Here is a 25,379-nt window from a genome sequence, read left to right on the forward strand (position 1 = left end):
GGCCAATTATTTGTCAAACCAACCTGGAATTAACATGCTGACATACAGTAATTGCAAAAAACTCGGCGTTTATTTTTGTCTACAAAGTCAAGGCTCATGGACCCACCCTCCCTTCCCATGCCTCCTCCCTCCAAGCCCCCCATCTCCCACAGATCCCCCGATGTCCCTGTTCTCTGCTGTTGTACTTGTGTTCTTACCTCTCTCTCCCCATCTTGTCTCCCGCTCCCTTTATCTTATGATTTGTGTGTCCGTTTTTTAAATGTGATTAATGTTAGCTCTTACGCGAGCCTCGATCTTGTATCCAAAAAGAAAAAAGAAAAAACAAGTGTCACGCCTCGGTCCCCCGTCGGTGAAGTGATGTGAGTTGATAAAGTGGAAGACGCAAGGCGGCCATCTTGGATTTTGACGTGGCGACCCAATTTTCAATAGCGTTCTTCCTCATGCGTAGGTACACCCAAGCACCAGATTATAAGTAAGTAGTTCGTTTATTTTTCAAGATATTTCGCTCACAAGGTTCAGACATGTATATGGTGGCGGCCATCTTGGATTTTGACCTGGCGACCCAATTTTCAATAGCGTTCTTCCTTATGCCTAGATACACCCACACACCAGATTAGAAGTTAGTACTTCGCTTATTTTTAAAGATATTCTGCTCACAATGTTCAGACATACATGGCGGCGGCCATCTTGGATTTTGATGTGGCGACCCAATTTTCAATAGCGTTCTTCCTTATGCGCAGATACACCCACACACCAGATTAGAAGTTGGTACTTCGCTTATTTTTCAAGATATTATGCTCACAAGGTTCAGACATACATGGCATCAGACATACATGGCGGCGGCCATCTTGGATTTTGACGTGGGTTGCACCCACACATCAAATTAGAATTCGGTCCTTCGCTTACGCACGCACACATGTACGGACACACGCACGCACGTTCGCACGCACGCACAGACACACGGACGGAGGGGAAAACCATAGTCCCCCTTTCACTCCACGGTGCGACGGGGGACAAAAAAAGAGCTTCAGAGAATCAATGAGGGTGAAGTGATGGGAAGAATTGCTTACCCTTTTTTGTAGAGGGCTCGTCTCGCTCTTCAGACAAAGCAAAATGTTCCGCAGTGAAGTTACTCTCTTCTGAATCTAGTGAGTGAATTGCCGCTGACTTCATGATATTGGCACTGTTGTCTTGCTTCTACAAAGTAAACATTTCCTCAGTGATTATGTCAGTTTTCAAATGGGATAAAATGAATTTCATTCAAAACAGTTATTAATTTTTTTTTTTAAACAAACGTCCAATGAGTATTCACCACGGTCTGATCTATTTGGATCCACCACGGATAGATATTCACCACTGTCTAATATATTTGGATGAATGATTACCGATTGATGGAATGTCTTTTCTAACAACCAAAATCATGCATTTTGTGGCTTTCGCAGAAAGAAAATATGGAGGGAAGGAACAACAAATAATTATGAAAGTTTTGTAAACGAAAACATGAAACCTGTTTAAATTTATGTACATTTAAATTTACACAGGATGGTGATGATTGCCTTCCAAGTGCAAAGGATATCCGTGTTGAAAAGCTCCCTGGTGATTGGAGGATTTTCAAGAACAAGGTGACAAATAATGATGTTCATGTTGAAAAACTTTTGGGGATTGGAGGATTTTGAAGAAGAAGGTGACAAATAATGATCTCCATGTTGAAAAATCTCCTTGTAGATTGGAGGATTTTGAAGCAGAAGGTGACAAATAATGATATCCGTGTTGAAAATCTCCTTGTAGATTGGAGGATTTTGAAGCAGAAGGTGACAAATAATGATATCCGTGTTGAAAATCTTCTTGTAGATTGGAGGATTTTGAAGAACAAGGTGACAAAGAATGATATCCATGTTGAAAAGCTCCTTGGAGATTGGAGGATTTTGAAGAAAAAGGTGACAAATAATAATATCCATGTTGAAAATCTCCTCGGGGAATGGGGGATTTTGAAGAACAAGGTGACAAATAATAATATCCATGTTGAAAATCTCCTCGGGGAATGGAGGATTTTGAAGAACAAGGTGACAAATATTGATATCCATGTTGAAAAGCTCCTTGGGGAATGGAGGATTTTGAAGAACAAGGTGACAAATATTGATATCCATGTTGATAAGCTCCTTGGAGATTGGAGGATTTTGAAGAAAAAGGTGACAAATATTGATATCCATGTTGAATAGCTCCTTGGGGATTCGAGGATTTTGAAGAACAAGGTGACCGACTTTCCATCTTCTACCGACTCCTCTCTGGCCTTGCCCCCCCAGCTCTCTCTGGGCTCTGTCCCGCAAATATTCCTACAGGTCGCACAAGATCTGCCTGCAACCCTCTTATGGTTAACCTGCCAAAATCAAAACTCTCTGCTCACCTTCACTCCTTCATTCCTCTTTTCTCCCGCCTCTGGAACAAACTCCCTCACTCTCTTCAATCCCACTCCACCCTCCAGGTCATTAAAACAGCTGTTCACCACCATCTCTTATCTTCCCCCATCCAAAACCTTGATCTTTTCTACCCCCGCTAATTTCACCCCAAATCCACTTTTTTGAAATACCAACTTCTGTCCTGGAAGCGCTTGGTGTCCTTGTGTTTTATACTTCTCCCACCCTCCTTCCCCTTCCCACGCCTCCTCCCCCCCACACTTCTCCCTGCTCTCAAATGTTATGTTTGTGTGCTTCCCCTTCTCTCCCCATCTTGTCTTCCGCTCCCTATTTTTATATATTTTGTTTGTCTGGTTGATTTGTTTGTGAAATAAATGTTAGATCTTTTACGATCCTCGATTCAGTATACAAAAAAAGAAAAAAAGAAAAAGAAAAAAAGAACAAGTATGTGTGACTTAGCCAATGAGAGCAGCCACACAAAGCTGTCGTAACTATTAATTACAAGTTAAAACAGTCCAGTGTGCAGATGTGTATGACAAACCTCTTTTTTATCTGCGGCCTTTGGGGCAGGTTGCAGCACAGACTCTGAAAAAGAACAAGGCAAATGAAAAACCGCAGAAGAACATGAAGCAATAAAGAAGCACAATGGTCAAAAGTCTGATTATTTATTGTTTTAAAATGCTGCCATGCACAAACATGCACAAGTCAACAATGGCTACAGATAAATTGTAAATACAAGAGCATGGTAGATTTTTTAAAACAGTGAAGGTGTAGTGGTGTGCAATTACTCGGTGAATTAAAGCTGTCTCACTATTGGCCAATTATTTGTCAAACCAACCTGGAATTAACATGCTGACATACAGTAATTGCAAAAAACTTTAGGTGCAAAAGTCTCAGAGTCCTGGACTGGTTGGATGCAACTGGGTAGGGTGAGTACAAAGAGTGAAGGGTTCAGGATACAATATTTTGGAAGTAAAACACAGAAATGAAGAATTCAGTCATCTCACGAGCAGAATTGACTGTGGTGGTATTTAAGGTAAGGAGAGGATTGGAGGGGGAACATACACCAGAGAGACTTAACAAGGGACCACCAGATTTTAGAGGAGGGAGACAAGTTTGTAAGTTTAGTTTTGAGGTTGGACAGATGTCGTTTTCTGGCTCTCCCAAGAGTGGATGCACACGTGTGGGCTTTGTGGGATGAGCTGATGTTGCCTTCGGTTGGATTTGCCTTCCAGGAAGAGAAAGCATGTTGTTCAAGGCAACTGCCTCACAGCAGGATTCAGTGTAAATTGTTGGGAGGAAGGGTATGATAACTAAAGACAAGATGGGATGAATCTGTGCATAAGGGAGAGCAGGTTTCTGTGTAAGAATTCCCAGGATGAGTTAATATCAGGGACGGTAGATATAGGAGAACAGGCCTGAAGTGCAATGGCTGCTTGCAGTCACTGTCGATTTGCCTGAGTGAACTTCCAGACTCGCCGGCACTGAGACTGTTCTCTGAGAATGGCCAGATAGATGTTGACCTTCACAAGCACATGCTCAGATGAACCAATGGGAGCAGAGGAGGAGCAGGAGACATTGATGGGAAAGTTCGTCATAACCAAATCCAGAAGGAAGGATTTGCCATTGACAGAAATGCGGGTTGGAAAGTTTACAGATTAATTCAGTCCCACAGAGTCCTTTGGCCTTTGCTGAAATTCCACATCTTATGAGAGAGGTTCCAGCACCCAGTAAATTGGCATGTTGGCAATTGAAATCACCTCGTGTGAGGATGAGAGAGTTGTGATCAGTGGTTAAAGGTGGTCCGTGTCACGTGAGAGATAGCTTTGTTGTTGGAGTCGTCACCGTTTGGAGGATGGTACAAGTTACAACACACAGGAAACAAGATGTGGGAGCAGAGGGGAAGTCACAATTTTTTTTGCGACTTCCTTGGTAGTCACAATCAATTGGGAGTTTTAAAGTGAAAAACCTTTCCTAATACTGTGAAGCACAAAGCACATTTAATGCATTTTAAAGCACATTTAACAATTGGTATATTTCCTGAGCACAATTGGTGCAAGGCCCAAAACTTGTATCAAGGGAGGCGCAAAGCGCCACTCCCTTATAAATGGGACAGTTTCCCCAGATGCAGCTTCAACATGGGGACTGAAAACTCGTTTCTCGGCTTCAACTGGACGAAATCGGCTGCAAGTTTCAGAAGTAAATGCTTTGCACATCGAGGTAATATGTTCCAAATTTCACCAACGTTCGTTTCCTCATTCTTGAGTTTTATTACGAAAACCGTCGAATTCACGTTGGTGTCTGTCCACCCATCCATCCGTTTCCCCGCCCCAAAGGTGTTGGCGCTCATATCTCAAAGGCGATACTAGGCAGGTTCACTATGTTAACAAATATAATTTCGTCAAAATTTTGGGAGATTAGCAAAACTATACATTTTTGGAATATTCAAAGCATGAGGAAAACAAAAATTAATGTTGGCATTTGCACAGACACCTGCATGGCCGCCATTTTGGATTTTCAAAATGGCCAACATAAAATACATATTTTGCGCTATCTCGGCTTCTAGTCAACCTAGAAACTTATTTAAATATGCTAATCCTATGTTTTCTGGGTCAAGGAATCCAATAAAGGCCTCAAAATAGTGCTCAGGATTATAGAAAAGCAACAAACAAAGAGAATTGAAAACAATTGTCTATATATTTGTGATATAACGGCATTACATAATACATGATTTTGCAAGTCCTTTGAAGTTATAGGTATGGGTTTATAAAGCAGGAAAGCAGCCTTGTTAGTATCAGATTGAACTATAAGTTCTATACACAGGATCTACTCGGTCTATACCATACAGGCATATGCTTTTACAGATCTTCATCACCGTCCTGAGTGTCATTTTCGCAAAGGTGTCTACACAAATGCGAACCTTAATTTTTGGTTTCCTCATGCTCTGAATATTCCAAAAATGTATAGTTTTGCTAATCTCCAAAAATTTTGAAAGAAAAAAACATAGTGAACCTCACGATACATTGAAACGAGCTGAAACTTGGAATATACATCAGCCAATAGGTCTATCGAATGGCTTTTGAAACAAATTCAAAATCTGCGCTCATTAAGGGAGTCTACAGGGGGTGCGCATTACATATATATGTTAAAAACCACCAGTAAGTAAAGTTTTTTGAACTGCAAGAATCAAATTGGCGCCCCTTTATATGAACTTTTCTAGAGCATTACTTGGTTCCTCTTAAGAACACAAGGGTAGACCAGCATGCACACAAGGCTTTTTGAATGTCCCTTCTTTTCTATTATTTGGCATTTTCTACAAGCTATGGCATGGAATGTCCCTTCTTTTCTAGAGTTTGCCGCACAGCACACACCATATAAAGGGACCTTTTCTATGCCCCTGACATTTTCCCCAAGAATGTAAATAGCATTCAAAGGAAGATCTCCCATAAAGTTGTCATGCATAAAATGGCATGTTCAAATCATAAACACATTCTTCATACGATTGATTTTCTTGCCTTCACCAATAGAGGCACCAAAATGGTAAAGCAATAAGTTAGAAACTACACAGAATCCTATAAGCAATATGAACGAGAGTTCTTGAACACCCACTCGTAAATGAGATTCACCTTTCCAGTGCAGGGTAGTTAGGGGAATTTTGCATATCTTATGGCAATGGTAGATCTCCTCAGTTACCACGAGCAGATTGATCGTCTCCAAAGTGGAGATCATCTGTGCCACGTCTTCAGGGCGCTTTCCCTCAACATTTATTCCATTGATCTGAAAGGCAGCAGGAAAATAAAAGTGCGAAAGAAGTTCAAAGACTAATTTGTAAGTAAAATGCAATATAAGGAGTGAGCTGTCAGGCATGTAATTTTTTGTATCGTTGAGACATTTGAGTCCATGTTCTCACATCCTGCTTTGCTACTTGTCCTCACAGCGCTCTTTTTACCTCTGCCACTGAAAGTGGATGGAGGTTATGTTTTCACCCCTGTCTGTCTGTTTGTCTGTCTGTTTGTCTGTCTCTGTCTGTCTGTTTGTCTGTCTATTTGTCTGTCTGTCTGTTTGTCTGTCTGTTTGTCTGTCTGTTTGTCTGTCTGTTTGTCTGTCTGTTTGTCTGTCTGTCTGTTTGTCTGTCTGTTTCTCTGTCTGTCTGTTTGTCTGTCTGTTTGTCTGTCTGTCTGTGAACAGGATATCTCAAAAAGTTGTGGACAGACTCAGCCGAAATTTGGTGTGTGACAAGAACGAATCAATTCGATTTCGGTGAAGATCCGGATTTGGATACAAGAATTGTTTTAACTTTGAAGTGATTCTTCACCATTAAGAGAGCGGGCCAAAAACATTATACACTGTACTGCATGGTATTTCAAAAAGTTGTGGATGAGTTGTGACAAAACTAGGTGGATGAGTTCGTTCGACAACAAGAACAAGCCCATTCAATTTTGGTTCAGCTCCGGATCGAGATCTGGCTTTGGTTTCAACAGCGTGCAGCCGAGCTAGGTGTGAGGCAGGAGCACCAGCCCAGAGGGGAGCACAGTCACAGTAGATAATGTAAGGTTGTGCTTTGCAATTATTGCAGGTCAAAATATTACATGAAACAACAAGGAAAGAGTGGGGCAAAGGTGACTCAAATCTCCTGATTTATGGCTCAAAACCAGGTGTCCCATCATTGCATTATTAGACAAAGATAAGTTCACAATAAAACTTCAGGCAAATGACATGCCATGTTTTCTTGGTGGGCATTAAAGATCCCAAGGTGACCTTCATGAAGAACACTGAAAGGATCAAGTTGTCATCCTAATGAACAAACTATGTGGAGCCACCATCACAGTGCCAGGAAATCCTGGTTAGGGTAATCAAAAAAAGATCACTCGGCTTCATTGACAACAGTTTCAGTGCACGATAGAATGTCACAATATAAAAGTAAATCATGCTGTAGTGAGCGTTTCACCTTGATTATGTAAGCTCCATTCCACAGGCCAGCCTTTTCAGCTCGCCCCTTCACCTTCTTTACATAATGTTCCAGTTTGTCTTTGTTTGTGCACAAGGTAAAGCCGAAGCCTCTATGTCCTTTATCCAAGCAGCAAAGATATTGATGGTGGTTTGGGGAACAAGATTGAATTGCCTGATCGATGGAAAAAAAGGAAAAGCATTCATGACATCACACATAATCTGCTCAATCTATTTTTAATGCAGAGGTCGATGTTCATACATGTATTTGATGACAAAAAGGGCAGGAAGCCAAGAAGGTGGAAGCCAACAAACCACCGCGGTCAGCAAGCCAACATGCAAGCAAAGAAGGTGGAAGCCAACAAGGTTAACAAGCCAACATGCAAGCCAAGAAGGTGGCAGCCAACAAGGTTAACAAGCCAACATGCAAGCCAACAAGGTGGAAGCCAACAAGGTTAACAAGCCAACATGCAAGCCAAGAAGGTGGAAGCCAACAAGGTTAACAAGCCAACATGCAAGCCAACAAGGTGGAAGCCAACATACAAGCCAAGAAGGTGGAAGCCAACAAGGTTAACAAGCCAACATACAAGCCAAGAAGGTGGAAGCCAACAAGGTTAACAAGCCAACATACAAGCCAAGAAGGTGGAAGCCAACAAGGTTAACAAGCCAACATGCAAGCCAAGAAGGTGGAAGCCAACAAGGTTAACAAGCCAACATACAAGCCAAGAAGGTGGAAGCCAACAAGGTTAACAAGCCAACATGCAAGCCAAGAAGATAGGAGCGAACTCGCAATCCAAGAAGATAGAAGCCAACATGCAATCAAAGAAGATAGAAGCCAACAGGCAATCCAAGAAGATAGGAGCCAACAGGCAATCCAAGAAGATAGAAGCCAACATGCAATCAAAGAAGATAGAAGCCAACATGCAATCCAAGAAGATAGAAGCCAACATGCAATCCAAGAAGATAGAAGCCAACATGCAATCCAAGAAGATAGGAGCCAACATGCAATCCAAGAAGTTAGAAGCCAACATGCAATCCAAGAAGATAGGAGCGAACTAGCAATCAAAGAAGATAGGAGCCAACTAGCAATCCAAGAAGATAGAAGCCAACAGGCAATCCAAGAAGATAGAAGCCAACAGGCAATCCAAGAAGATAGGAGCCAACATGCAATCAAAGAAGTTAGAAGCCAACATGCAATCCAAGAAGATAGGAGCGAACTAGCAATCAAAGAAGATAGGAGCCAACTAGCAATCCAAGAAGATAGAAGCCAACAGGCAATCCAAGAAGATAGGACCCAACTAGCAATCCAAGAAGATAGAAGCCAACAGGCAATCCAAGAAGATAGAAGCCAACATGCAATCAAAGAAGATAGAAGCCAACAATCAATCCAAGAAGATAGGAGCCAACTAGCAATCCAAGAAGATAGAAGCCAACAGGCAATCCAAGAACATAGAAGCCAACATGCAATCAAAGAAGATAGGAGTGAACTAGCAATCAAAGAAGATAGGAGCCAACAGGCAATCCAAGAAGATAGAAGCCAACATGCAATCAAAGAAGATAGAAGCCAACAAGCAATCCAAGAAGATAGGAGCCAACATGCAATCCAAGAAGATAGGAGCGAACTAGCAATCCAAGAAGATAGAAGCCAACAGGCAATCCAAGAAGATAGAAGCCAACATGCAATCCAAGAAGATAGGAGCAAACTAGCAATCAAAGAAGATAGGAGCCAACAAGCAATCCAAGAAGATAGGAGCCAACATGCAATCCAAGAAGATAGGAGCCAACATGCAATCCAAGAAGATAGGAGCCAACTAGCAATCCAAGAAGATAGAAGCCAACATGCAATCAAAGAAGATAGAAGCCAACATGCAAGCCAAGAAGATAGGAGCGAACGAGCAATCCAAGAAGATAGGAGCGAACTAGCAATCCAAGAAGATAGAAGCCAACAGGCAATCCAAGAAGATAGAAGCCAACATGCAATCCAAGAAGTTAGAAGCCAACATGCAATCCAAGAAGATAGAAGCCAACATGCAATCAAAGAAGATAGAAGCCATCATGCAATCCAAGAAGATAGGAGCCAACTAGCAATCCAAGAAGATAGGAGCCAACATGCAATCCAAGAAGATAGGAGCCAACTAGCAATCGAAGAAGATAGGAGCCAACTAGCAATCAAAGAAGTTAGAAGGCAACATGCAATCCAAGAAGATAGAAGCCAACATGCAATCCAAGAAGATAGGAGCCAACATGCAATCCAAGAAGATAGGAGCCAACTCGCAATCCAAGAAGTTAGAAGCCAACATGCAATCAAAGAAGTTAGAAGCCAACATGCAATCCAAGAAGATAGGAGCCAACAGGCAATCCAAGAAGATAGAAGCCAACATGCAATCAAAGAAGTTAGAAGCCAACATGCAATCCAAGAAGATAGGAGCCAACTAGCAATCCAAGAAGATAGGAGCCAACATGCAATCCAAGAAGATAGAAGCCAACATGCAATCAAAGAAGTTAGAAGCCAACATGCAATCCAAGAAGATAGGAGCCAACTAGCAATCCAAGAAGATAGGAGCCAACATGCAATCCAAGAAGATAGGAGCCAACATGCAATCCAAGAAGATAGGAGCCAACTAGCAATCCAAGAAGATAGGAGCCAACGAGCAATCAAAGAAGTTAGAAGCCAACTAGCAATCCAAGAAGATAGGAGCCAACATGCAATCCAAGAAGTTAGAAGCCAACATGCAATCCAAGAAGTTAGAAGCCAACATGCAATCCAAGAAGATAGGAGCCAACGAGCAATCAAAGAAGTTAGAAGCCAACATGCAATCCAAGAAGTTAGAAGCCAACATGCAATCCAAGAAGATAGGAGCCAACATGCAATCCAAGAAGATAGGAGCCAACTAGCAATCCAAGAAGATAGGAGCCAACATGCAATCCAAGAAGATAGAAGCCAACATGCAATCCAAGAATGCTCTGCGCATGCGCAAGATTGGAGGTCTCGTCTCTTCAAAGCTGTCCATGCACGCTCGCTTTCGAAGTTAAGTAACTTTTCACAATTGTGTTTTTGTCGAAACTGGTCTTGTATGTACCTATTGGGGTGTCTTTAATAGTATTCTTGGCGTTAGTTTTTTGTACCTGTGTACAGAATCGTCGGTCTTTCTCATCGTGTATTCTGAGGCCTAAGTGTAGTACTAGGCTACTGTGTCCAACCTTGGCTTTAGGCTTTGTTTTTGTCTCAGCGGTTCTCCGATCACGCTGAAATTTTTTCCGGTCTCTGTTTTCACGGTCTTTTCATCCCATACTTCCTTGTTTTAAAATCTCAAAAAAAAAAAAAAAAACCCAAAAACATTTCCTTCCGTTTTTATTCGTTTATTCGTTCTTAGTTGTTCGTTCGTTCATTCTTCGACCACGCTGTTTGTGATCACGTTGTTAAAAAATGTCTCATCTGAACCCTGAAGACCTGTATTCTGTCATTTTCTATAACACCTTTTTCTTCTTCTTCTATAAAAGGATGCTTTCGACTTGCTCACCAAATCCATTCATTCCACAAAAAAAATTCCATCTCTAATAGTGCATCTTTCATTCATTCCCTAAACTCTCCAGCACTCCATCCTCCCTCCAGCGTCCTCAAACGTATTTTTGACTCGAATGTCTCAAGAAACTCATTTTGCAATAAATGTTCGTTTCCCATTAATCGTACATTTTTCAAAATCCCATCACCCCAAAATCCCATTTCCCATCACCCCTCCCCTCTAAATCTACCCCCTTGCCCATCCCCTCCAAACCATCCCCATCACCCATCTCTTTCAAATCTTCCCCCTTGCCCCTCCCCTCCAAATCTTCCCAATCACCCATTCCTTTCAAATCTCCCCCCACACCCCTCCCCTCCGAGACTCTCCCTCGCTCCTCCCCTCCTAGACTCCCCTCTCACCCCTCCCCCTCAAAGCGTCCTCCCCGCTTCTTCCCCCTTCCAACTTTCACCTTCATCTCCCTCAACCTTCTGCCTCGCTCTTCCCCCTCGTCAAATAACACCTCACTGCGCCTCTCCCAATCACCATCAAACCTTTTGTCTGCCCCATCCTTCCCTTTCTCCGAGCTATTCTGTAATCTCTGACACACCTTCAACAACTCTCCCTACTTCTTCCTCCTCTTCCACATCTTACCCTACCGCTCCCCCCCCCTGTTCTGTATCCGATGCTCCCCCTTCCTCTTCCTTAACAGTATGGACCTCAAACATCCGGGGCCTTCGCTCAAACATGTCTGATCTCTCCATACAGGTTGCTTCTGACAAACCAGACGTGATCGGCTTAACAGAAACTTTCCTCCTTCATGATGTCTCTGATTCCTTGGTATCTCTCCCAGGTTACTCCCTACTCCGGTATGATAGACCTGAGCCTCGTCCTGGAGGTGGGGTTGCTATCTTTATAAAAAACTCTCTTCCTCACTCGCCCTGCACTGCCCTCTCTCCACCTCACCCCCAGGAATACCTTTGGCTACGGCTTCCCCTTCGCTCCCACCTTTTGTTCATATGTGTGTTGTACCGTCCACCAAACAGTGATGACTCCATCTACATCTCGCTGTCTGAGAATATGGACCAACTTCTATCTACCCATCCCAACTCTCTCTTCCTCATATGTGGTGATTTCAACTGTCACCATGCCAGTTGGCTGGGTGTGGGTACCTCTCTCACCAGCCATGGCTCTTCAGCAAAGGACTTCTGTGACTCACTGGGACTGACACAAACTGTCAATTTCCCGACCCGGATTTCAGTCAACGGAGCATCTTCTCTTCTGGACTTGGTTATGACTAACTTCCCTGAAAATGTCTGCTGCTCTTCTTCTGCTCCAATCGGCTCTTCTGATCATGTGCTTGTTAAAGTGGACATCTCTTTGACCATTCTCAGAGAGCCTCCTCAGCGTCGACGAGTCTGGCATTTCACTAAGGCCAACTGGCACGGTCTTCAAGCAGCCATCAATCATCTGGACTGGTCTCCCATCTCTACTGCCTCTGACATAAATTCTTCCTGGGAATTCTTCCAAAGCAAACTGCTCTCTCTCATGCACAGATTTATCCCATCTCGTCTTCTGTTGTCATACCCTTCCTCCCGTCCATGGTACACGGGATCTTGTGGTGAGGCTATTGCCCAGAAACAACTTGCTTTCGTCTCCTGGAAAGCAAATCCAACGGAAGGAAATCTCATTTCCTTTCACAAAGCCCGAAACAAGTGTGTGTCCACCCTCAGGAGAGCCAGGAAACAATATCTCTCCGTTCTCAGGACCGAACTCTCTTATCTGTCTCCCTCTTCCAAATCCTGGTGGCGTCTGGTCAAATCTGTTTCTGGTGTTTGTTCCGCCTCCATCCCCTCCCTCACCTCAAATGGCCACACGGCTGACTCCGCACGTGAAAAAGCTGAATGCCTCAACTCTGTGTTTGCCTCTAAATCTTGTGTCCCAAACCCATCCCTCTCTGTACCCACCGTACCCAGTCGTACCCAGCTGCTCCTGTACTCTGTGTCCTTTCCTCCTGACAAGGTGGAAAAGTTTCTGTCAACCCTCGACTCGGATTCTGCAACTGGACCTGACGGCATCAGCCCACGGGTCCTAAAATCCTGTTCTTCCGCTCTTTCACTCCCTCTCTCTGTTCTCTTCACCCTCTCTTTTGCTCAAGGTCATCTTCCATCTGCTTGGAAATCTGCCAACATCACCGCTTTGCACAAACAAGATGCAAAAACAGATCCCAGCAACTACAGACCAATCAGCCTTCTCCCAATTATCAGCAAAGTCATGGAATCCATCATTGCTTCAGATATGAAATCTTTCCTCTTCTCCAATGGCTTGATCTCTGATCATCAATTTGGTTTCAGACCTGGACACTCTACTCTGGACATGCTGCTTCTGCTTTCTCAACAATGGATGGAGGTCCTCAATGCCAAACAGGAAATTAGAGCAGTCTCCCTTGACATATCACGTGCCTTCGATACGGTCTGGCACCCCGCTCTGCTCACCAAACTCTCCTCTTTTGGTATCCATGGAAATCTCCACGCATGGCTGGCGGACTTCCTCTCTAGTCGTAGTCAACGTGTGGCCCTGAATGGGTTTCTCTCATCTCCTCTTCCTGTTCAGGCTGGAGTTCCACAAGGCAGTGTTCTAGGCCCTGTCCTTTTTCTGGTCTTCATCAATGATCTCTCTGACTCTCTTGAAAATCCTCTGTATTTCTTTGCTGATGACTCTACTCTCTGTCGCTCCATTCTTCATCCCTCAGATCGGCAGTCTGCTGCCTCCTCACTCTCTGCAGACCTGGACAAAATCACAGACTGGGCAAACAAGTGGAACATGTCTTTCAATCCTGACAAATCTCACACTCTTACGATGTCTCTCCGAAAAGACCGACTGGACAACCCTCCCATCCACTTTCTGAATAATCCTCTCCAAGAAGTTCTGTCACTCAAGCTTTTGGGTCTCACTATCTGCCATGATCTTTCCTGGGAAAACCACATTTCAAATCTGGCCTCCAAAGCCAGTCGCCGACTGGGCATCCTCCGTCATGCGAAGTCCTTCCTTGGCACACCTGAGCTCCTCACCACATACAAGGCTTTCATCCGCAGCTCAATGGAATACTGCTCTCCCCTCTGGGCTGGTGCTCCTGCCTCACACCTAGCTCGTCTTCACGCTGTTGAAACCAAAGCATTCAGAATCATTGGAATCTCCCGCGATGAAGCTAACTCCAAGGGCCTCTCACTCACTCACCGCAGGCAGGTTGGTGGTCTTTCCATCTTCTACCGACTCCTCTCTGGCCTTGCCCCCCCCAGCTCTCTCTGGGCTCTGTCCCGCAAATATTCCTACAGGTCGCACAAGATCTGCCTGCAACCCTCTTATGGTCAAACTGCCAAAATCAAGACTCTCTGCTCACCTTCACTCCTTCATTCCTCTTTTCTCCCGCCTCTGGAACAAACTCCCTCACTCTCTTCAATCCCACTCCACCCTCCAGGTCTTTAAAACAGCTGTTCACCACCATCTCTTATCTTCCCCCATCCAAAACCTTGATCTTTTCTACCCCCGCTAATTTCACCCCAATTCCACTTTTTTGAAATACCAACTTCTGTCCTGGAAGTCATTGGTGTCCTTGTGTTTTATACTTCTCCCTCCACCCCCCCCCCCCCCCTTCCCATGCCTCCTCCCCCCAAGCCCTCTCCCTTCCACACATCTCCCTGCTCTCAAATGTTGTGTTTGTGTGCTTCACCTTCTCTCCCCATCTTGTTTTCCGCTCCCGCTTTTTATATATTTTGTTTGTCTGGTTGATTTGTTTGTGAAGTAAATGTTAGCTCTTTCACGAGCCTCGATTCAGTATACAAAAAAAAAAAAAAAAGAAAAAAAAAAAAAAGGATCAGCAAGCCAAAAAGGTGGAAGTCAACAAGATCAGCAAGCCAACATTGATAAAAGGAATATGCTGTCAAAAAATAACAGACACGAGTAGATGAGCCTGGCATTAGTTGGTGGACATTAAATATCCCATGGTGTCCTTCACGAAGGTTAGTCGAGTTATCGTCGGCACCCTGAACAAATTACAAAGTTCTGCGAGAACAGACAGAAAAAAAAAAACTGCAACAGTAGCACATCCGTACTCGCAGCAACAACTACATTGACGCAAACCTGCAGCCAGCTGCCGTATATGAGAAGAAAAGAAAGAAGAAGAAGAAGAAGCAGCCTAGACCCAACATATAACAATCAGTCAGATGACCTAAGGCTGTAGTGCCTCGACTCTATTGACAAAATAATCTTCAATAATTAGCTGTCCTAACATTCTTTAAGTCAAGTGGCAATTCCAGTTTATACATCCCACCAACCGTTCAGGTTGATGAGGAATCTCACATTTGTCTTTATCTATTTTTTTTACAACAAATGGATGAGTTTGTGTGTGTGTGTTTGAGGCATACTTTTTGTGTGTATTAATTACATACATCTATTAATTAATTATGTCTTACATACTATTGTAATGTACCTTTTAACTATTTAGACTGCTGAGACCCCTTTCACGTTTGAAGACCCTTTAAGACCCCTCAGAACTTTAAGACCCCAAAGACCCCTAAAACACAGGGGATCCAAAAGTCCTCGAGGATCCAAAGCACCCAGAAGACCCAAAAGTCATGGAGGACCCAAAAGTCTTTAAGGACCCAAAAGACCCAGAAGGCCCAAAAATTCTCGAGGACCCAAAAGACCCAGAAGGCCCAAACATTCCTGAGGACCTAAAAGACCCAGAAGACACAAAAGATCCTGAGGGCCCAAAAGACCCAGAAGAGCCAAAAGTTCCTGAGGACCCAAAAGACCCAGATGACCCAAAAGCACCGAAACCAAAAAGGCCCAGATGACCCAAAAGTACCCAAGGACCCAAAATACCCTGAAAACCCCAAAGACCCTGAGGACTCAAATGACCCAAAAGTCCCCAAGGACCCAAAAGACCCAAAAGTCCCCAAGGACCCAAAAGTCCCCGAGGACCCAAAATACCTAGATGACCCAAAAGTACCCGAAAATACCCCGATTATCCCGAATATCCCAAAGACCAAAAAGACCCAAAAGACCCAAACGTCCCTGACAACCCAAAAGATCCAGAGGGCCCAATAGAACAAGAGGACTAAAAACACCCAGACCCAAACGACACTGAAGACCCAAAAGTCCTCGAGCACCCAAAAGACTCCAATGACCCAAAAGAGTCAGAGTCTGGCAGACAGGTATGCTACAACGCGGTGAAGACCAATGAAGATTTGGTCCAATCTACCAATCGGCCCACTTGTTATGCTAAAGTCTCATCTCAAGGTATATGGAATCCCTCTCTGCTTTGGTCGGCTACTCTGTTGTTATTCGTGTTTTTATTTTAAGCTCAACGGCTTGGTGATTTGACTTTGGGATGCAATGAATTGTGAACTTAGAAACCATATAGCATCACAACAGTGTGGTGGAAAAGGTGCAAAGAAAGTCATAGTATTGGAATGAAAACACTTACCTTGTGAGATTTCTTAATTGGAGATTTGTCACACCTTTGAGAACACACACGCACACACACATGATTTTACGCCATGCTTTAATTCAACTTCATAAAGAGATCTATGAGCAAGGAGCACAACTTGAGGCAGGATTTGACAATAATATCAGGAATGAAACATCGCAACAAAACATCGTTTCAATAAACAACAATTGGAATACATTTACATTGTTGAAAAATAAATGTTAAAATTAGGAATTTTCATCTTCCCACCAAACCTTTCATATACTCACTGGACAATTGTCATATATTTGCACCACCTTAGCAGAAATACAGCCATTAATTACAACAGTCAATGTAAAAACAGATCCTCTCAACCAAAGGTCCAGTGAGCTTATTTCCAATCCAAGCAAAATGATGAAATCCATTGTTTCTACTGATGTCAAGTCTTTCCGCTTTTCAAAACGCCTGATCTCTGACTATCAATTTGGATTAAATTCTGGTCACTCAAGCAATGAGTCTGGCATCCTGCACTGTTTGTCAAGCTCACTTCTGGTGGCATACAAAGTTACCTTCCTACCTTTGCTTTCTTACTTCCTCCACTTGCACAGTCAATGTGATGTTATGAATGGAACGCTCTCCTTCTCTCTCCTCTCCCAGTGGAGGCTTGAGGTCCCCAAGGTGTGTGTTGGGCCCAGGCGTGTTCCTCCACTTCATAAATGACCACTCTGATGCTCTTGGAAACACTCTCTGCCTCTTTGCAAATGACTCCATTTGTGTTGTACAATAACCCAATATGGTTGCCAGACCACGTGACCGATGACATCATAAATTTACATTGTCTAATATAATTGTTCCGTAGATCATGCTCAGGAAATTTCAAAATGATCGGACTATGGTGAAAATTCCGTGTCCATCGGACCAACAGTTGCAGAGAAAAAAAAATCATACTGATTGGATAAAGCATTGTACTTGTCGAATTATGACGTCATAATGAAGGCATCGAAGACATCATCATTAACATATCCTATTCCCCATGGGGAGTACTTGACAATGAGCAATGTTTAATTATTTCCCATTGAGCGGTTTCGGAGATGTCGAGGTGCAATGATTTTCCAAGATGGCGGCCATACCACGTGACATATGACGTCATAATTATCGCTAAAAAAATGTTCTGCAGGCGGTGGAGCTCCTATGATGCAAAATTTCGTGACAATCAGACCAATGGTTGCCGAAAAAATGAATTTAAAACATGCAGACACGAACGACATATGTAAGTACCCATGGCATACGTACGACACAAGCAAATGATCGCTTAACCCCGCTTTTCACTTCCTGAGTGCAGGATAAATCAAATCAAAAGATTCTATCTTTGGGCAACGTAAATGTTTCGACAAATACAGCATACCTGACATAAAACAGCATGTAGGCCTTTTGTTTCAGTACAGTCGTGATTTTTACTTCCTTTACATCTTCATTCTTCTTCATATACCAGGCTCGATTACTTCCCTGCAAGAGCAATTATTGCAATACTAATGAGTACAAAGGAAACAGAAAAAGAGCAATCAGCATTTAACAAAATTAAAACGATGTCAAAAAGGTTTGACAAATATTGATATCTTTGGTGAGTTAGCATTAAGCTGTCTATGAGATTATCTGGATCAGAAAGCAGAAAATTCCAAGAGTGTTTCAATATTGATTGATTGCACGGCACTACACACACCCACAAACTAATTCCGGCAGATGGGAGGCCAAGTTCAACACTGATCTGAGGGACGGCGCACACACACTGACACTGATGAATCACCCTGCCTGCGAAACACCAGGATGACAGTTTATAGCGTCATTGGCGTGTGTGTGTGTGTAACCTTTCTCAGAGATGGCTGAACGGATCTTCCATCAAACTTTCAGAGGTTCATCAGTGAATGTCGTGGAGTGTTTTAGGCAAAAATAAATTTGATAATTTTGAAAAAAAAAGTTCGATTCAGTATATATATATATATATATATATATATATATATATATACACTACATGGTCAAAAGTATGTTTACACCCAAGCATCACGCCTGTTTGTGCTAGTCGAACACCGAATTACAAAATCATGGGTTGGTACCCCCTTTGCTGCTGTAACAGCCTCCAGTCTTCTGGGAAGACTTTCGACTATATGTTGGAACATTGCTGCGGGGATTTGCTTCCATTCAGCCACAAGAGCGTTAGTGAGGTCGGGCACTGATATTGGGCGATTAGGCCTGGCTCACAGTCGGCATTCCAATTCATCCCAAAGGTGTTTGATGGGGTCGAGGTCAGGGCTCTGTGCAGGCCAGTCAAGTTCTTCCACACGGATCTCGACAAACCATTTCTGTATGGACTTCGCTTTGTGCACTGGGGCATTGTCATGCTGAAACAGGAAAGAGCCTTCCCCAAAACTGTTGCTACAAATTTGGAAGCACACAATTGTCTAGAATGTCATTGTATACTGTAGCGTTAAGATTCCCCTTCACTGGAACTAAGGGGCCCAGCCCGAACCATGAAAAACAGCCCCAGACCATTATTCCTCCTCCACCAAACTTTAAAGGTGGCACTATACATTTGGGCAAGTGGCGTTCTCCTGGCATCCACCAAACTCAGATTCATCCCGCGGAGTGCCAGATGGTGAAGTGTGATTCATCACTCCCGAGAACGCGTTTCCACTGCTCCAGAGTCCAATGGCGGCAAGCTTTACACCACTGCAGCCAATGCTTGGCATTGCGCATGGTTATCTTAAGCTTTTGCGCGGCTGCTCGGACACGGAAACCCATTTCATGAAGCTCCTGACGACCAGTTGTTGTGCTGACGTTGCTTTCAGAGGCAGATTGGAACTCAGTAGTGAGTGTTGCACCGAGGACAGACGATTTTTACGCGCTTCAGCACTCCGCGGTCCCGTTCTGTGAGCTTGTGTGGCCTACCACTTTGTGGCTGAGCTGATGTTGCTTCGAGACGTTTCCACTTCACAATAACAGCACTTACAATTGACCGGGGCAGCTCTTACAGGGCAAAAACTTGACGAACTGACTTGTTGGAAAGGTGGCATCCAATGATGGTGCCACGTTGAAAGTCACTGAGCTCTTAAGCTCGGCCCAATCGACTTCAAAATGTTTGTCGATGGAGAATGCATGGCTGTGTGTTTGATAATATATACCTGTCAGCAATGGGTGTGGCTGAAACAGCCAAATCCACTAATTATAATGGGTGTCTGCATACTTTTGGCCATGTAGTGCAAATATGTACAGTATATATATATATATATATATATATATATATATATATATATATATATATATATATATATATATATATATATATATATATTAATTGTAAAGATACAGGTGCACACAAAATAGTTTAATTTGAAACGAATTAAATAATTCAACTATCACAGAACATGGTTATACGAGCTGTTGAGAAGGACAGTACTTAAGTGGCCATCATAGACGGGCCCTTCAGCTAGTGATTATAATGGATGCAAGTGGACATATTTATATTGCACATTTATGTGCCATCTCGTTCTTCTATGAGCCAGGCCTTTGTGTACAAAATAATAATAATAAGGGGACAGAAGCATGTTATCTTCCCATCAACGTAAACATCTATGACAGCTATACCTTGACATATGAGAGATAACTGCCCGATGTGCAGTCTTCGCCAGTGTGTACAATGACGGCGTAAAGCTTGTACATCAGTTTGGCCTTGCAGGGGTGTGTTAGGTATGGCCGCAGGTCCAACTCTTTGGAGAACTTAACATTCTGAAAGGGAAGGAAAAACAGGAACACTTTAGGAAATGTTGTGTCATGCCACCCTGGTATGTATGCATTTGCCTTCCAATAATAAACTGAATCTCCTGCTTTGAAAAAAGGCAAAAGTATAACTGTCTCCTGTATCCTGGAACTCAAACTATGTACTGAAAACATACTGTTTCTACTATATGAACTATTTCCAAACAGAGGGGAATTTTGCATAGTGCTGCCTTTCCATAGCTTGCCCTTCAGCGCCCATCCCAGTTGCCTGGAGGGAATTAGAAGACAAAACATAGTGAGGCCTGGTACAATATGTACACCAGACAAGAAGCAGAAGTAAAATGACCTCCTCTCAAAGTGAAAAATGAGTCAGCTGGGTTTTTATTGACAACCCATTGTTGAGAGTGTAACTCTCATCAAACTTCCAGAAGCTTATAATCCAAATCTCCTGTGATTTCTCATGGGATCTAATAATATCCTCATGTAGCGGCTGCCGCTGGGGTTACACAATCGCCTTGCACCTATCAAGGACGCGGAGCGATCACCAGGCCGGGCTCGTCCAGGACGCCCGGGCAGGCCCGCGCTCGACTTGCCAGGCCTCGGTCGGGACGCCCGGGCAGGCTCGCCCTCGGCTTGCCAGGCCGCAGCCGGCCCGCGGGGCCACGCCCCCTGGCGCCAGGCCTGGGCAAACCCCCTGGCGGAATAGATATATATTGCCGACCGTAAAACGTTTTTCCCAGAGTGCCTGAGTGTTTGATTCTAATAAAGCAGCTCAGATGAATTCAAGCTTTTTGTCGCGTCCATTCTTTCGATCGACGTGGGAGCCACAGCTCCTTCATTGGTGACCTACCGACATGGACACGGCAGTCGCCCTTAAACTGCCTACCTTCTGGGAGGCTCACGCGGCGGTTTGGTTCGCACAAGCGGAGTCCCTGTTCGCCCTGCGAGGCATCACGGCGGACGACACCCGCTTCCACCACGTGGTCGCTGCGCTCGGTTCAGCCACCGCAGCCCGCGCCCTGAGCCTCCTCGAGAGACCGCCAGCCGCGGACAAATACGGCGCGATTAAGAAGCTTCTCCTCGATGCTTTCGCCCTCCCAGCGGCGGAACGCGCACGGCGCCTGCTCGATTTGCCGGAGCTCGGCGACACGCGCCCTTCCGAGCGAATGGACTACATGCTTTCGCTGCTCGGCGAGCACTCTCCGGCATTCCTGTTCCGGGAGCTGTTCCTCCGTCAGCTGCCTAACCCGGTACGCCTCGCCCTGGCAAGCACGACGATCACAGATCCCCGGGCCCTTGCCAGAGAAGCCGACAAAATCTCCGCCGCGGGACAGCGCATCGCAGCGGCGACATGGGACCCGCCGCCGCCTGATGCACCATCCATGGCGCCCGAGCACCCGGCGCGTTCGACGGCCGAACTGCCGACGCAATTGGCGGCCGCTATACCGAGCCGACCACGTTCAGCACGACGTCCGAAGCCTCCACCCGACCAAGCGTGGTGTTCCTATCATGCCAGGTTCGGACAGAAGGCCCGGACATGCCGACCCCCGTGCACCTTCGGCGGGTCGGGAAACGGCCAGGCCGGCGTTCATTACCTGCCATGAGCGCCGGCCACAGTCACACGGGCAACTTACTGTTCATCACGGATAAAGCGTCCGGACGGCGCTTCCTGTGCGACACCGGCGCCCAAGTGAGCGTCATGCCCGCCTCTGACCAGGACAGGCAATCCCCGGTTTGCGGCCCCTCCTTGGTTGCGGCCAACGGATCGACTATCCGCACCTTCGGCCCGCGCAACGTCACCCTCTGCTTCGGCGGCCAACGCTTCGCTTGGACGTTTGTAACCGCCAACGTGCCCATGGCTCTGCTCGGCGCCGACTTCCTCTGCGCACACGGACTGCTGGTGGACGTCCAACGGCGTCGTTTAATCAACGCTGAAACCTTCAGCTCCCTGGTATGCACATTGAGCAGCTCCGCGCCGACCGAGCTGGCATGCACCGTCCCGGCGGCGAACGAGTTTGCTCGCCTGCTCGCGGAGTTCCCGGCCCTCACGCGGCCGACGTTTTCGGCCGTCGCAGTACGGCATGGGATCGAGCACCACATACCAACCACGGGCCCGCCGGTCTACGCCAGGGCCCGCCGCCTCGACCCAGCCAAGCTTGCCGTTGCGAAGGCCGAATTCGACGCGTTGGAGCACCTCGGCATCGTGCGGCGCTCCGATAGCGCGTGGGCCTCGCCACTGCACATCGTGCCAAAGCCGGGGGGTGGATGGCGCCCGTGTGGCGACTACCGCCGTCTTAATGACGCTACAACACCCGACAGGTACCCGATCCCGCATATCCAAGACTTCTCCGCCCGTCTGGCGGGACGGGTCATTTTTTCAAAAATTGATCTCATACGGGGATATCACCAGGTACCTGTCAGGGCGGCCGACGTCCCTAAAACGGCAGTCATCACGCCGTTCGGCTTATTCGAGTTCTTGCGGATGCCGTTTGGTCTCAAGAACGCGGCTCAGGCGTTCCAGCGCTTGATGGACGGCGTGCTGCGTGACCTGCCGTTCCTTTTCGTTTACCTGGACGACATCCTCGTCGCCAGCACGTCCCGGGCCGAGCACCTCCTCCACCTCCGAACACTGTTCGGGCGCCTCAGCGAGCACGGCCTCATCGTCAACCCGGCCAAATGCCACTTCGGCACGACGGCCGTTGATTTTTTGGGCCACCACATCACCAAGAACGGGGCTGTGCCGCTGCCAACCAAGGTCGAGGCCATCACCACTTTCCCGCGTCCCCGCACCATAAAGGCCCTGCAGGAATTCCTGGGAATGGTGAATTTTTATCACCGCTTCGTGCCCCGCGCTGCTCAACTCATGCGGCCCCTCTACGAAGCCCTCCGGGGCAAGCCGGCCAAGCACGACATCGCCTGGTCCGCAGCAATGGATGCGGCCTTCCAAAGCTCAAAGCGGGCCCTCGCCGACGCAACACTGCTCGCTCACCCGGTGCTCAACGCTCCCATCGCCCTCACCACGGATGCCTCCGACTACGCGGTGGGCGCCGTACATGAGCAATGGGTGAACGGGGTTTGGCAGCCACTCGCTTTTTTCAGCCGGCAGCTCCGGCCGAACGAGCTCAAATACAGCACGTTTGACCGGGAGCTCCTCGGTCTACACCTGGCCGTCCGCCATTTCCGCCACCTCCTGGAGGGCCGACCTTTCACGGCGTTCGTCGACCACAAGCCGTTGGTTTACGCCATGGCCAAGGTCACGGAGCCATGGTCGGCCCGCCAACAGCGCCACCTCTCCGCCGTGTCGGAGTTTACCACGGACATCCGGCACGTCGCCGGCAAAAACAACGCCGTGGCCGACTGTCTTTCCCGGGCCAGCGCGAACGCGGTCCACCTGGGCGTGGATTTTGCGCTCATGGCGGCGGACCAAACCACCGACACCACGGTGCAAGCCCTCCGGGCGGCGGACACGGGCCTCCGCCTGGCCGACATCCCCTGCGCGGACACTGTCCTGCTCTGCGACGTCTCCCAAGGCCGGCCTCGCCCCATCGTGCCCGTCACCTGGCAACGCCGCATCTTCGCCTCCCTCCACGGCCTTTCCCACCCGGGCCGGAAAGCTTCCCAGAAGCTGGTGTCGGCGCGTTTCGTCTGGCACGGCCTTCGTCGGGACGTCCGCGATTGGACCAGCGCCTGCACCGCCTGCCAACGGGCCAAGGTCCACCGACACACCCAGGCCCCGCTGGCACCTTTCACCGTGCCCGAACGACGTTTCGACCACGTCAACGTGGATCTGGTGGGCCCCCTTCCCCCATCACGAGGGTTCACACACCTGCTCACCATGGTGGACAGGACCACCAGGTGGCCGGAGGCCGTTCCCCTCGTCTCCACCACCACCGCCGACGTGGCGCAGGCCTTCATCGCCACCTGGGTCGCCCGCTTCGGCGCACCGGCGGACATCTCGTCAGACCGCGGACCACAGTTCACCTCCGAGCTGTGGGGCGCGGTCGCCCGCAACCTGGGGGTCAAGCTCCACCGTACTACGGCCTACCACCCCCAAGCAAACGGGTTGTGCGAGCGATTCCACCGCTCCATGAAGGCCGCGCTCATGGCCGGCCTTCAAGACGGCGGTTGGGCCGACCGGCTGCCGTGGGTCCTTTTGGGCCTTCGCACGGCCCCCAAGGAGGACCTCCAGGCATCCACCGCCGAGCTGGTCTATGGCCAGGTGCTACGCGTCCCGGGCGAATTCGTGCCCGACGCTACCAGCCCCTGGTCCGCAGCTCGCCAGCGCTCGGACCTCCAGGAGGCCGCCCGACGGTTTGCCCCCGTGCCGACATCCCACCACGGTGACCCCCAGTCCTACGTCCCCCCAGCACTCCGCACCGCGGAGTATGTTTTTGTGCGTCACGACGCACATCGGCGGCCACTCCAGCCGCCGTACGACGGGCCCTTCCGGGTGCTGCGACGGGACGACAAGTCGTTCGTCATCGACATCGGCGGCAGGTCGGACCGGATTGCAGTGGACCGCCTCAAGCCGGCGCACGTGGACGTCGACCACCCACCACGGGTGGCCCTCCCGCCGCGGCGAGGCCGCCCCCCGTCCACGGTGCCCCCCACTCGACCGCCCACCACCTCACCGGACCCCCTCCCACGACCCACCAGGGGTCGCTTCGGCCGGGTCATCAGGACCCCCCTCAAGTTGACCCTGCCGGTGCAAGTCGATTCTGGGGGGACGTGTGTAGCGGCTGCCGCTGGGGTTACACAATCGCCTTGCACCTATCAAGGACGCGGAGCGATCACCAGGCCGGGCTCGTCCAGGACGCCCGGGCAGGCCCGCGCTCGACTTGCCAGGCCTCGGTCGGGACGCCCGGGCAGGCTCGCCCTCGGCTTGCCAGGCCGCAGCCGGCCCGCGGGGCCACGCCCCCTGGCGCCAGGCCTGGGCAAACCCCCTGGCGGAATAGATATATATTGCCGACCGTAAAACGTTTTTCCCAGAGTGCCTGAGTGTTTGATTCTAATAAAGCAGCTCAGATGAATTCAAGCTTTTTGTCGCGTCCATTCTTTCGATCGACGTGGGAGCCACAGCTCCTTCACTCATCAGATTCTCATGAGGTTTCATGAGATATGCATCTGAGATTTTGTAAACAAAGTCTCGATGTATTCCATTGTGCCTAATTTTCACTACTTCCATTGTGGCCAACATATAATTAACCTTGTCAATCTTCCCGTTGACGGACTTGTCAAAACGCTTGAGCACCAAGGTCAGAACGTTCGGCGGATCGT

General features: G+C 47.3%; 1 protein-coding gene across 1 annotated transcript in view; it reads right to left on the reverse strand.

Annotated features, from left to right (window-relative positions):
- Positions 1-3,265, reverse strand: part of LOC137430791 (protein mono-ADP-ribosyltransferase PARP14-like) — a 32,227-nt gene extending 28,962 nt beyond the window's left edge. The window contains exons 1-3 of the mRNA XM_078768709.1: positions 3,253-3,265; positions 2,956-2,999; positions 1,071-1,197 (exon numbers count right to left, since the gene is read on the reverse strand). Of these exons, the coding sequence (XP_078624835.1) occupies positions 1,071-1,197; positions 2,956-2,999; positions 3,253-3,265 (184 nt within the window). The remainder of the gene's footprint in view (positions 1-1,070; positions 1,198-2,955; positions 3,000-3,252) is intronic.
- Between the last annotated feature and the right edge of the window lie 22,114 nt (positions 3,266-25,379).

Source organism: Myxine glutinosa, unplaced genomic scaffold (genome assembly GCF_964187855.1).
Source record: "Myxine glutinosa unplaced genomic scaffold, kmMyxGlut1.1 SCAFFOLD_161, whole genome shotgun sequence".
Classification (NCBI taxonomy): Eukaryota; Metazoa; Chordata; class Myxini; order Myxiniformes; family Myxinidae; genus Myxine; species Myxine glutinosa.